General features: G+C 38.4%; 1 protein-coding gene across 1 annotated transcript; it reads right to left on the bottom strand.

Annotated features, from left to right (window-relative positions):
- Nucleotides 1–2,539: 2,539 nt before the first annotated feature.
- gorab (golgin, rab6-interacting) lies at nt 2,540–10,104 on the bottom strand. Its single transcript, XM_053614547.1, has 5 exons — nt 9,394–10,104; nt 8,970–9,270; nt 7,784–7,885; nt 7,536–7,676; nt 2,540–5,750 (listed from the first exon to the last, which is right to left on the bottom strand). Exons 1-5 carry the CDS (start codon nt 9,455–9,457, stop codon nt 5,366–5,368), a joined length of 993 nt encoding a protein of 330 aa, XP_053470522.1. The 5' UTR covers nt 9,458–10,104; the 3' UTR covers nt 2,540–5,365.
- Between the last annotated feature and the right edge of the window lie 1,780 nt (nt 10,105–11,884).

Genomic DNA, 11,884 nt, shown 5'->3' with positions numbered 1-11,884 from the left:
GCAGAACTTGAGGGCCAGCGAGGATGCCCCAAAATTCTGACAGGTTGATGCCTTTTTCTCTACTTTCTGATGAAAAAGAAATTGCTCCTAGAGAGCTTGTGCCCTTCTCATAAGATAATGATATGTTCCTTTGTCTTTGGTATTTGTGTTTAACTGAAATTACTTCCAAGATCTCATTACTTACAAACACCCATGAAAGCTGATTGTCACAGCTGAGGTTAAATGTCCAAGCATGCCAGCATACAATGGAAACGGTCACAGCAGACTACCCAAACATGTATAAGGCGTGATAAGGTTTGCATCACAGTGGGATAGCAGGGTGTCTAACATTCAGACTGAATCTAACATCAGAGTGATTAATCGTATGGTCTACTTCGGTACTAAAGATCTCATGGTGAAGGAGAGCACCATAATGTGTGTGAGTAAGGTGGACACATCCTGTATGGGCTGTTTCTTGGTGGAGGCCAATCAGAACCAATCAACCAAAAATGGCCATACCCTTATGCCTCTGGCCACCACTGGCAACAGGCTGTTTGTACACACAAAGGATCTTGTGTGGGGAAGGATCTTGACCTTAAAGGAACTGTATTCCACAGTGATGTGGGCTAGAAGGGTGCATTGCACAGACCCACTGACATGACCCAGTGTAACAGGCAGGTGTAAAAGTCTCAGACAAGGACCACCGTGCTTCTGGAAGCATGTCGAGTAGAATCCCTTCTTTTGTCCATGGTATCTATCTTTCCAATTGTGCTTCTGTCCAGAGGAAAAAGTCCCAAGAAGATAGAGTTGGAATCTGACTGAGCCCTAAGTCCCAAAAGCTGGGTCACACTGGCTTTTGATTCTGAGGGTACGTTTACATGACAATGATGTACTATAAACGGAAAAGTTTCACGTACATGACAACATTGTCAAAATGATCCCCGTTCACACAGATCTGAGAAAACGACTAAAAACGCTGTATATGCATGCCAGGCCAGTAGTTGGCGATGTCACTTTGTAAAGAAACACGACATGCCTGCGCACATCAGCGTTCACGTCAACGCGTCTGCAATATTGATCCGGGCAAGACTGCTCTATAAACAAATAAAAGTAAATGGAGGAGCTGCGGTTTTTCTGGATAAAAAGCACAATAACGTTTACATTTCTGAAACGATTTCAATGGTTTATGATCTACGTGGAGAACAAAAAAAGTTCTGTCTCCAGTTACTTAGAATCTCAATAGTTAGAATTGGAAAATTATTCACTGTCATAAGGAATTGTGAAAACTCACGCTTGTCAAGCATAGACCTGGCTTATTTTTCTTAGTTAATAAGTTCTGAGACGTCCCTAATGTAATGTAATTTAACGTACATGAAATGTGCATAAAGGTTTTTTTCATTGTGGAAATGGATTTTTCTGTCTTCAACCCCATTTTTTAGCTTTTCTTGTGCTCCAGGTCAGAATTCTGAGACCTGTGCTCCTCCTTCCAGGGTTCCTTTGGCAGCAGGACTAATGGGCACTCCTGGTACACAAGATAGCTAGCAAGGTCGACTGGCTATGTCCATCAGTGAAGACTATGCCAAACAAGCCAGACATCATACATAAATCAATTTGGTGGTGATTCATCTTGCATTCTATGCTGTGTCTCTCTGCCAGGAGTGAGGTTTTGATCATCTCTCACACAGAAGGAGACTCTGTACAGTAAGAGAGAGACAACGTAAAGCACTGTAAGTTGCTCTGGATAAGGGCATCTGCTAAATGCTATAAACATAATAAAAAACAAGCCATTTAAACTCCACAGCATATTCCATATGTAAAAGTTCAGCAATCTGTGCAAATTATATGAATTAAAGTCGATCAATTTGAGGTTTACATCAGTTAGTCTTCTTATACGTAAATTAACACACACTTAGGAGCAGAATACGAAAGTTTTTACTAATTTACGGGATTTTCATGAACACCAACTTTCTTGTATAAACGTTCATGCAAACGATTTACAAATAAAAGCTGTTTATATCCAGCTTGATAAAAAGAAAAATCCAACCCCTATCACCCATGTGAAAGCCTAATATCCCCCTTAAACTTAAAATCTGGTTGTACCACCTTTAGCAGCAATAACTGCAACCAAACGCTTCAGATAACTGGAGATCAGACTTCCACTTATTTCTAGGACTAGGACTTACTCCTATGCTTTGGATCACTGTATTGCTGCATAATCCAGTTGTGCTTGAGTTTCAATTTACAGACTGAAGACTGGACATTCTCCTTTAGGATTTTCTGGTAGAGAACAAAATTTATGTTTCCCTCAATTATTGCAAGTTGCCCAGGTCCTGAAGCAGCAAAGCATCCCTACACCATCACACTTCCACCACCATGCTTGACTGTTCTTTTTGTGGAATTCAGTGTTTGGTTTACGCCAGATGTAATGGAACCCCTGTCTTCCAAACAGTTCCACTTTTGAATCATCAGTCCACAGAACATTCTCCCAAAAAGTTTGAGGATCAACAAGGTGTGTTTTGGCAAAATTCAGATGAGCTTTAATGTTCTTCTGGGTTAGCAGTGGTTTTCACCTCGTCACTCTTCCATGGAAGCCATTTTTGTCCAGTGTCTTTGTGATAGTGGAGTCATGAACACTGACCTTTATTGATGTAAGAGAGGCCTGTAGGTCCTTTGATGTTGTCCTTGGCTCTTTTGTGTCTTCCTGGATGAGTCGTTGCTGTGCTCTTGGAGGAATTTTGGAAGGTCGGTCACTTCTGGGAAGGTTCACTACTGTGCAGAGTTTTTCCATTTGAAGATAATGTCTCTCACTGTGGTCCTTTGGAGTCCCAGAGCCTTTGAAATAACTTTGTAACCCTTCCCAGACTGATGCATTTCAACTTTGTTTGCATTTCTGAAACAATTTACTATAAGATATACACAAAAACAGAAGAAATCAGGATGTGGCAAATACTTTTTCACAGCACTGTACTTTATGAATTTATCATTAATGCAAACTATTTAACATGGAGCACGGTGGATAAATATACAAGGTGAATGCTTCCAATGTGAGACGGTCTTAATTTGATCAATAAAGCAAAAAAAAAAAAGCAATTACTGCTTAAAAGAAGCAGATCCATAGAGCAGATGACATCACAAGACAACACAATCATGTCAGAAAAAAAGGAGCACAGGCAGAAGTACAGAACAAACAGCTCATATAAGTGAACAGCATTTTAGAAACACACGCACCCATTGTGAGAACATTAGGGAAAAAGTGCACAAACATTGAACAGTGCATCGCTGTCACAAGGAAAACAATGAAGGTGCCTATTCAGTTAAAAGATTTCAGATTGCCCATTTTCCCTTCCCTTTAATAACAATACTGACTGCCTTGGAATTCTTTTCTCGGCATGTTTACACAATAACTTTGCTTTTTAGGAATTAACTTTGGCATGATGGTAGGCTTAGACTGCTCTTCGTCTTTACATGCAAGCGATGCCAGAAAATACTGCCTACATTAAGGGTGGGTGATGTGATGTAAAAAAAAAATATATAAAAATTGAAAAACCCAGATTGTCAAAGACATTTCGACAATACACAATATGCATCAGGATACATAGATTTGTGAATAAATTGCCAGCAATACAGTAATGTTGGTTTAAAAAAAAGTCAACAAAAATACATTTTTGTTTTGTTTAAAAATGCTATATAGAATAACATTTTAATGATAAATACATATTTAACACAGAAAAGGTAAAAATTAGAAGAAAAAAAGTTTAAAACGTTGCAAAAAATTAAAGTACAAACTGTTAATCAATTCAGCTGCTTCCAGTCAAGCTGTAATTATTCAAAAAAAAAAAAGGGAAAAAAAGAAATACATTTAATAAAAAGACATGATATACATATCTCAGAAAAGAATATTGTGACATAATTTAGCATGATTGATATTATAATCGCTGTATAGCTCGACCCTAACAGCATATGTTTTTTAATGTACTTCAAGTCAAAAACATTTAGTAAAGCCACCAAATATTTGCATGCTGGTAAACCTGCCTTTACAGGAAAAAAAACTTCCCTGCAGACACTCAGGTGGTGTACATACACCTTCTCTCTCGTGCACCAGCAGACACTGGTGTTATTATCTAAGCAAAGACCAGCACATAAACCAGTTTAAAGACCAAAAGTAACGTGAGTGTATTGTGATGGTCATAATTCTGTAATTCACCAGCAGATGCTCATCGACCTCTAGAAGTGCTCACTGATAGGCTCATTAAATAAACTAAATTTATGGTCTTGCATGTACAGATGTCCAGATGTGACCCTTCTTTAAAAAAAAAAGTTTGTAGAGTGGATAAAGTATAGGAACGAGTGTTTAAAATTTTTTGTTTTAAATACCTGCAACCTGGAGCCTCCAAAATCCTCAACATACTTAAACAACTTTCCAATGCTACAAAACTCAAACATTACTGCAAGGCAAAAACCAAGGCAACAAATTCAAACATGTACATTTCTTTTATTTACATGCATCAAACATGTAAAAATAGTGTAATTGGTATATAAATATATATCTCAAATCTCTGAGAAACATAATGTAGTGTTATTACTTGATCAACATAAAAAAAAAAGGACAGAAAGGAATCAATAAATTTCTCCATCAATTCAAAACATATATAAAATCCATTGCTTTACACTTGGCTTTCCATCTTAATGAAAAATTAATAACGTTCAAAATTTTGACTGAAGAACCTTTTGTCAAAATACAGCAACAGTCAAAGTCACTCTTGTGGAAGCAGGGTGAATAATCTCCATGAATTATAAACATATCACTTTAAGACCAGTTAAATACTTTGCCCGGTCTATTCTCTTTCCTGAATAATTCATAAGGAAGGAAAAAAAAATGGCACATGAATACGTCGTGGCTGTTGGCTCTTCCCGTAATAATCACGGCTTTGCATGATATAACCTCAGAGTTGCTTGTCTGTCATGCAGTTTCAAGTTTAAACATCGGCTGCTTTCACACAGCCTTGCCACTTGCAACTTTCAAGTATCGCATTTCAGCACAGTGTTCACGAAACTGCTCAATAATAAAAGTTTGATATAGACTATAGAACATAGTGTTACACTAGTGTTTTAACAAAAGGTCTGCATTTGCATGAAAATCTAAGCTGTATATAGCAAAGTGAATTTTTTTTTAAAAAAAAAAAAAAAAAGAAAGAAAAACACACTTGTTAAAGTCTTAAGCTGTAGCCAAGTTTCTTCATACTCCCTCCACCATAATAAATAATACTATAACTACTACCATCATTACTAATAAGGTGATTTTACTAGATTATCTGAGTGTACTGGTCATCTACACATGGAAGTAGCCCATGCTCCTGGCTGTGTATCTGTAATAAAAGACAAGAAACTAGCCCTTGTCACTCGCAGTAGCTGTGAGCAGTTCCCTCTCCTGGCCTTCGCTTGTCCTTGTTACAGTCACATCGCTCGCTACGCTAATATCCGCGCAGTCTGTTTGAATCTGCTCGTCACTTTTCACTTTAGTCTCGTTGACCGTAGCAGGGTGGCCGGGGCTTTCTCTCTCACCGCACACCTCCTCGTGCGCTCCCTGGGACACCTGCTCTGTGCTGAGCTCGAGCTGTAGCATCAGCTCCTCCAGCTTGCGTGCCTTGCGCAGCTCGTTCTGCTGGATGATGGCACAGAGGTGCTCGGTTAGCTGCTCCTTAACCTCGGTCTTCTTGTGCAGGTCTAACTTGGCTGCCACATACTCGGTCTCTGACTTTTCCAAACGCTTCCTGAACAAAAAGCAGGACAAGAACATTATAAGGAGAACTTCACAGAACGTTAATGTTGTTTAATAATGGAGGCAATGAGAGATGGATTAGCATGAACAGCGAGCATTCACTATTCTTATTCGATTCGAATGAATATCAGCATAAATATTGCTTTTTTTCCCTCTGGTTAGTCATCCGGGTGTTTGAGTTAACCAAGGCTACAAAACTTACTGCAAGTTATAATACTGAAATACATTTTAACACAACTTAACACTAGATACAATCCCTTTATCAGTGACAAATAGTAGATTCGAGTGTATGGTAAGCTGAGAGAAAGGGTCCATATTTCAAATTACTTTGCGTCTCTCTCTCTCTCAGCCTTGCGTATATGATGAACAAGATAAAGCTGATCCAAATGTTCTTCGTTCCAAAACGGGACAAGGGTGAAGACAGTAAATATTTAATCGGCAGTCCCTAAATGAGTTTTGCACCTTCATGAGCTTAATAAAGAATTCAGATGCTCTAGAGGGCGGTATTTCAGTGAGGTAAAATGATAGTAAAAAGACAAAAAGGTCTTACTTGTGCCTTTCAAATCAAAAGGTGTTAAATAGTGAGTATTTCAAAATATTCTTAGCACAATTAATTGTCTATACTGTAAAATTTGCATGCAAATGTACAAACATATTACACAAAAACAGCAAATGGAACCTGTGCTTTTGAGCAGGATAATACCGTACAGTACAATATGCTTGTAATTTAACGCCATTTTCATGGTGGGAAACTGGTTAAAACATAACAAAAATATGAAGTATTTACTTTTTTTTTTTTAAATGAAATGTAAAACTAAATCTGACCTCGCTTCATTACATATCTTTTAATATGATTCAACCAAATAATAAAAAAAGTCCTAGATGAGTTGAAAAGTTCAGTTAAAATATGTCTTAGAGATATTGGACTTTGGCAGTAGGGGCATAAGGGAGGATCTTTACCCATTAACAGACACTTGTTGTGAGTGAGTCTAGAGTGGCTTATTGAGCAGTGAGTGTAGATGACATGGTCCCAGCAATTATCAAATTAGGAACAATGTTTTCTGCCAACTATAGGGTTGATTTGGGGAACTTTAATTGTATTACATTGATCCCAATCAGTTTATAAAGTATAATAATTTTTAAAAAGTGTTAGAGTATGTCCTAATATGAGGCCTGTTTTCCTCCAAGGTAAATTAGTTGTGCTGATTTAACTAGTGGTGTTAATGCTGCTGCCTTACAATTGAGAGTGGTTTGATTATGTATTCAATTAACTAAATCATTTGAAAGCACACTGTGCTTATGCATCCTTCTGTGTGGCCAACAAAATGCCCCTACAACATAGCTGAGCCACAGTGTGTGTGTGTGTCCCAAAAGTCTCCTTACCTAGGGGAAATTAACACTTTTTAGCAAAATGTCCATAAAAACCTTTAAGAATGCCTTTGACAGAAGAAGAACGTATGGAAATCATTCTCATGGCTGGATCGGGAAACTGTAGCAAGGTTGTGATGGACTTTAAACAGGAAACAAGGTGAGCACATCGCACACACAACGCTGCTGCCAAACTTAACAGATTCAAAAAGACTGTTGTGGCCCAATCGAAAAGTGGACGTTTACGAACATCCACCGACGAAGGCACAACCGACATGGTGCTGGAATACATAGTCCCTTATGTATGGAGACTTTTGGGACACCATGCAACCACTGGAACCACCTAACTACAAACCACTGTAATTTCACAGTCATGGCTGAAGCCCTGAATTAAAACAGGACTTTGTACCATGCTATGGAATACTCCAGGCTGGCCTGCTCGATCAGCCTCCTGAGGACACCGATATCACTCGATACAGAATCATCCAGAGCCTGGAGCTCCTTTTGGATTTTCTTCAATTTTACCGATTCAGCTTGTGTCTGCTTAGATCTGTAGAAACATGGAGTTCAGGTTTAAACATGTGTACACATTCCAGCACATGGAGGACACGGGAGAACTTTTGTGAAGAAAGAACCGTTAAAAGGTGGTACTCATACTTTTCAGCAATGGTCTTAGCAAGGAGGGCTTTGGTTCTTTTATTCTTCTCTTCCATCACTCGCTGTTCCCACTGAAGGTGCTCCAGACGGGTCTTCTCTCGTCTAGAGCAATTAAAAACATTTAGAAGGAATCAGGTTATTGGGAGCCATCTGTGTGAGCATGTGGCAGGGATTGCAATCTGTTCTATTATAAGCTAGAAAAAGATGCATTAACGTGGTGAAAGGTATAAACACTTCTTCACTTGTACCAAATTTGAGCCAAACCCAGACCAGAGGTGCCCGGGTGTGGTTCTGTAAAGCCCGAGTCCAGCACACTTCACAGATTTCATTGTTCTAGCACACCTTGATCTATTAAGGCAAGACACTACATGTAGAAATGGATTAATTTATATAATTTTATTCATATTCTATATATTATATATTATATATATATATAAAATTTATAATTTATGCCAGCAACATCAAATCAGTGGAATTTTGCTTTCATTACATATGCACAAACATTAAAATCCCTGTATCTGCTCTTTCAGTTACCACGGGTGCACTTATTCACAGTTCACCATGGTCTGAAAAAATGTAATTGAAAATATGAGTAATGAAATCACATGATGAAATCTTGTACGGTCCCATGCCCAGGATCTTAATCAACCCTTTGTCCAGTATAGAAGAACAAAAAAGCAGAAGGGTGAGTACAGTACAATAAACACTTCAGAAAGAGATAGAGAGAGACCACATTCACATAACTTATTATCATAATTATTCTATTTTAGAACTAATTATTGTTTTTAATGTCTTATTGTGTCTAATTTATAAATTAAACATTATCATAGATATGTACAGATAGTGTTCACTACTTTCCACGGTTTTAGGCATCCACTGGGGGGCTTGGAACCTATCCCAAAGCAGACATGGGGTCCTACTGGTTATGCATATTTAATTAGATGATGCCTCATTTGTATACATTCATCTTAATTTATGGAAAAACTTTCTATACAAGAAATATTTATAAGAATATCAGGAATCAATTGGCTGAAAGACTGAGCGTGATATCTATTGTTTAAAAAAAAAAAAAAAAACCCTTATTCTTTAGTAGTGTCTTGCCTTAACTAGTCAAAGTGTAAAATCTTGGATGTTCATGCACGGAATCCACGTCACCACAAACCTCCCCTGCATTAGACTTACTAACAATTCCACTTCCTGTTTGTCCAGTTCCTTCACTGCAGATGGAGGATCTTCTGAGTCGAGCGGGCCAGATTCTGGTTCCGCCTGTTGTAGCTCTTGCTTTGGCACTTTGTCAGGATTTGTCTGACAAGGAGCGGGTGGTGTTGAAGGTTGAAGCTGCTGCTCAGGAGATATCGCAGAGCCGCTGAGAGCCGCTTTGTGTTTAGCGGCCATCTGTAGAGCCTTCTCCCGCTGCAGCTGCTGCCTGCTCCGGTTAGTAGGAGCGGATCTCCGGCCGCGGCCAAACGAAGAGCCTACACTCTCATCTGAGCAGTAAAGTGCGTTCAGGTTACTGCGCCAAGCATCAATTTGAACAATAAACTTTGAAAATCAAAACACTTTTTTTTTCAAGGAAATCTGAATTGGGATTACAACTTTTCTAAACTTACTCGACTCGCCTTTCTGCTGCATCCTCCGCAGTTCTTCTTCTGAAAACCCAGCCCACGAAGCCATTTTCGCAAATATAACACCTTTACATATAAACTATAAACGTTTACACTAACAAATGTTTGCATTTCTACTAAAGCTACAACGAAAGTCTCCAAACGTTTCACCCAGCCGCCATGTTTGTGTACAGCGGATGCCACGTTTAGGACCCACGACGGGACCCAAAATAGGTGTCTACAAATTTGCCTGCTATTGTTGAACAGGTTATAATTGTGTGCGGTTTTATATTATGTTTTCCCCCTCAAATAGAAAGTGTGTACTGTGTACATAAAATATATTTTCTTTTTATACATAGCATTCACTGATGCTCAAGAAGGCAACACGGTACATTAAGAAATTGTTAGTATTTTGTCTTCTGGGAGACATGTAACTATCTGATTTAGCGTCTGAACGGCGGTACTAAATGGGGGAAAAAAAGATATTTAAACAAAATAATAACAATTTACACCGATCATCCTGTTCAAAAGTTTACACCCCCCTGGCTCTTAATGTATCGTGTTGCCTTCTTGAGCATCCGTGAATGTTTGCGCCTTTTGTTCCTCAGTTGTCCTCAGTGTGAAAAGATGGATCTCAGCATCATATAGACACTGTTGGAAAGGACTCAAATATGCAGAAGATGCTGGAAAAGCAGAGAATGTGCAGGACCTGGAGGATTTTTCTGAAGAACAGTGTACAGTTTAACTGCTCAGGACAAACAAGGGACTCATGAACAACTCTCAAAAAACATAAACACATCATGTCCTCGATCATCCAGGTAACAACACATAGTGTTAAGAATCGAGCGTGTGTAAACATTTGAACGGGGTAATTTTTTTTTTTTTTGTAAATTCAGCTATTATCTTGTCTTGTGGACTATATGTAAACATCTGTTATGTGAAATAGATTATTCAGGACAGGACTAAATAAACAACAACATGGGATTTTTATGATCAATCTTATTTTGTTAACAGTATTAAGATTTATCAGATTCTGCAAGGGGTATGCAAACCTTTGAGCACAATTGTATTTAGATAGATAGATAGATAGATAACTTTATTAATCCCAGATGGAAATTCACAAATGTAATGTCCCAGAAAAGAAGCTGAAGTAGCATGAACCTATTTATGAAACTCCTAGGACTACAGAAGAGTGTATATCTCTGATGTTCATTTACAAATTAATTTCCTTTCTATAATATAGAAATGGGGGAGTTGACTCACTGTTTCTAAGACTTAGTACTGGGCAATGTAACTGTATGATATCGATAGCACATTAAAAAATGACTCCTTTATGGGAATTTCACGGTAAATAACTAAATGTTAAGGAAAGAAGATTGGCAGTTATTCTTCTTCTTTTAAGAGTTTACATAAGGATTTAATATAACAATTTGATAGCATGACATTCTTAATATCATGATGTCTTCAAGCATTGTGACATATTTTTGTCACACCACCCACCCTGTTTAATTTGATGAAATAAAAACAGTAACTGTGATGAAACTTATTTTATAATGTGTTTGGTGTATTTCTTAATTCGTTCTTGGCGAAAAGTACCTTGGGGTCAACCTAAATAACACACTGGACTGGACTGATAACATGGATGCACAGTACAGGAAAGGCCAGAGCAGGCTTTTCTTGGTATTGGTAACACTTGGTCTTGGTAACACTTGGTATTAATTAATTAAGTTAGTGTCGGCTCCTGAGTGGAGCAACAGAAAATAATTTGCACAGTCTCTGGGAAATTCTAGGCTCTAGACATGCGTGGCTGGGAGTCTAGCGGGCAAAACTGGCCCAAATTTACTGCCTATCTTCCCCGTCAATTATAGTGACACTATAATTGTGACATAGTGACAGTATTTCAGTGGCCTCCCTAGATCTAAATACAATAGAGCACCTTTGAGATGTTGTAGACAAGGAGAGCCATAGCAGGAATGTGCAGTTGACAAATCTACAGCAATTACCAACTGCTTCAATCATGTCAACATGGACCAGAATCTCAAAGGAAAGTTTCCAAGACCTTTGTGGAATCCATGGCACAAAGAATTGAGGCTGCAAAGTGGGGCCGTCCCGGTATTAATATGGTGTTCCTAATAAAACGCTAGTTTTAGTGTTTTGCAGTGATGGTCTTGATTGACTTTAAAATGTATAGGGTTTGGAAGAGTCACTGTCAAAGGACGGCTATGCTAAAGCTGTCAAAAGCTTTACACACAAGTAAATCTCCATACATGGCTAGCATCTTTGGGTCTGTTTTTCAAATGATGTTGAGTTGCTTTTAGTAGATTTGGCAACTAAAGATATTGGACAGGATCACAAGTGGTCAGTGGAGATGCATTCAAGGCACATGAAAATATCAGGTGTGAACAGTTATATGTCTCAGCCGTCCACTTGTCATTGGATCACCAAAGACAGATGTTAAGTTGTTATGTCTGAGCAGGGCATAAGGAGGCTAAGGTCT

Source organism: Ictalurus furcatus, chromosome 25 (assembly GCF_023375685.1).
Source record: "Ictalurus furcatus strain D&B chromosome 25, Billie_1.0, whole genome shotgun sequence".
NCBI classification, from domain to species: Eukaryota; Metazoa; Chordata; class Actinopteri; order Siluriformes; family Ictaluridae; genus Ictalurus; species Ictalurus furcatus.
This window is presented reverse-complemented; position numbering and strand designations above follow the sequence as displayed.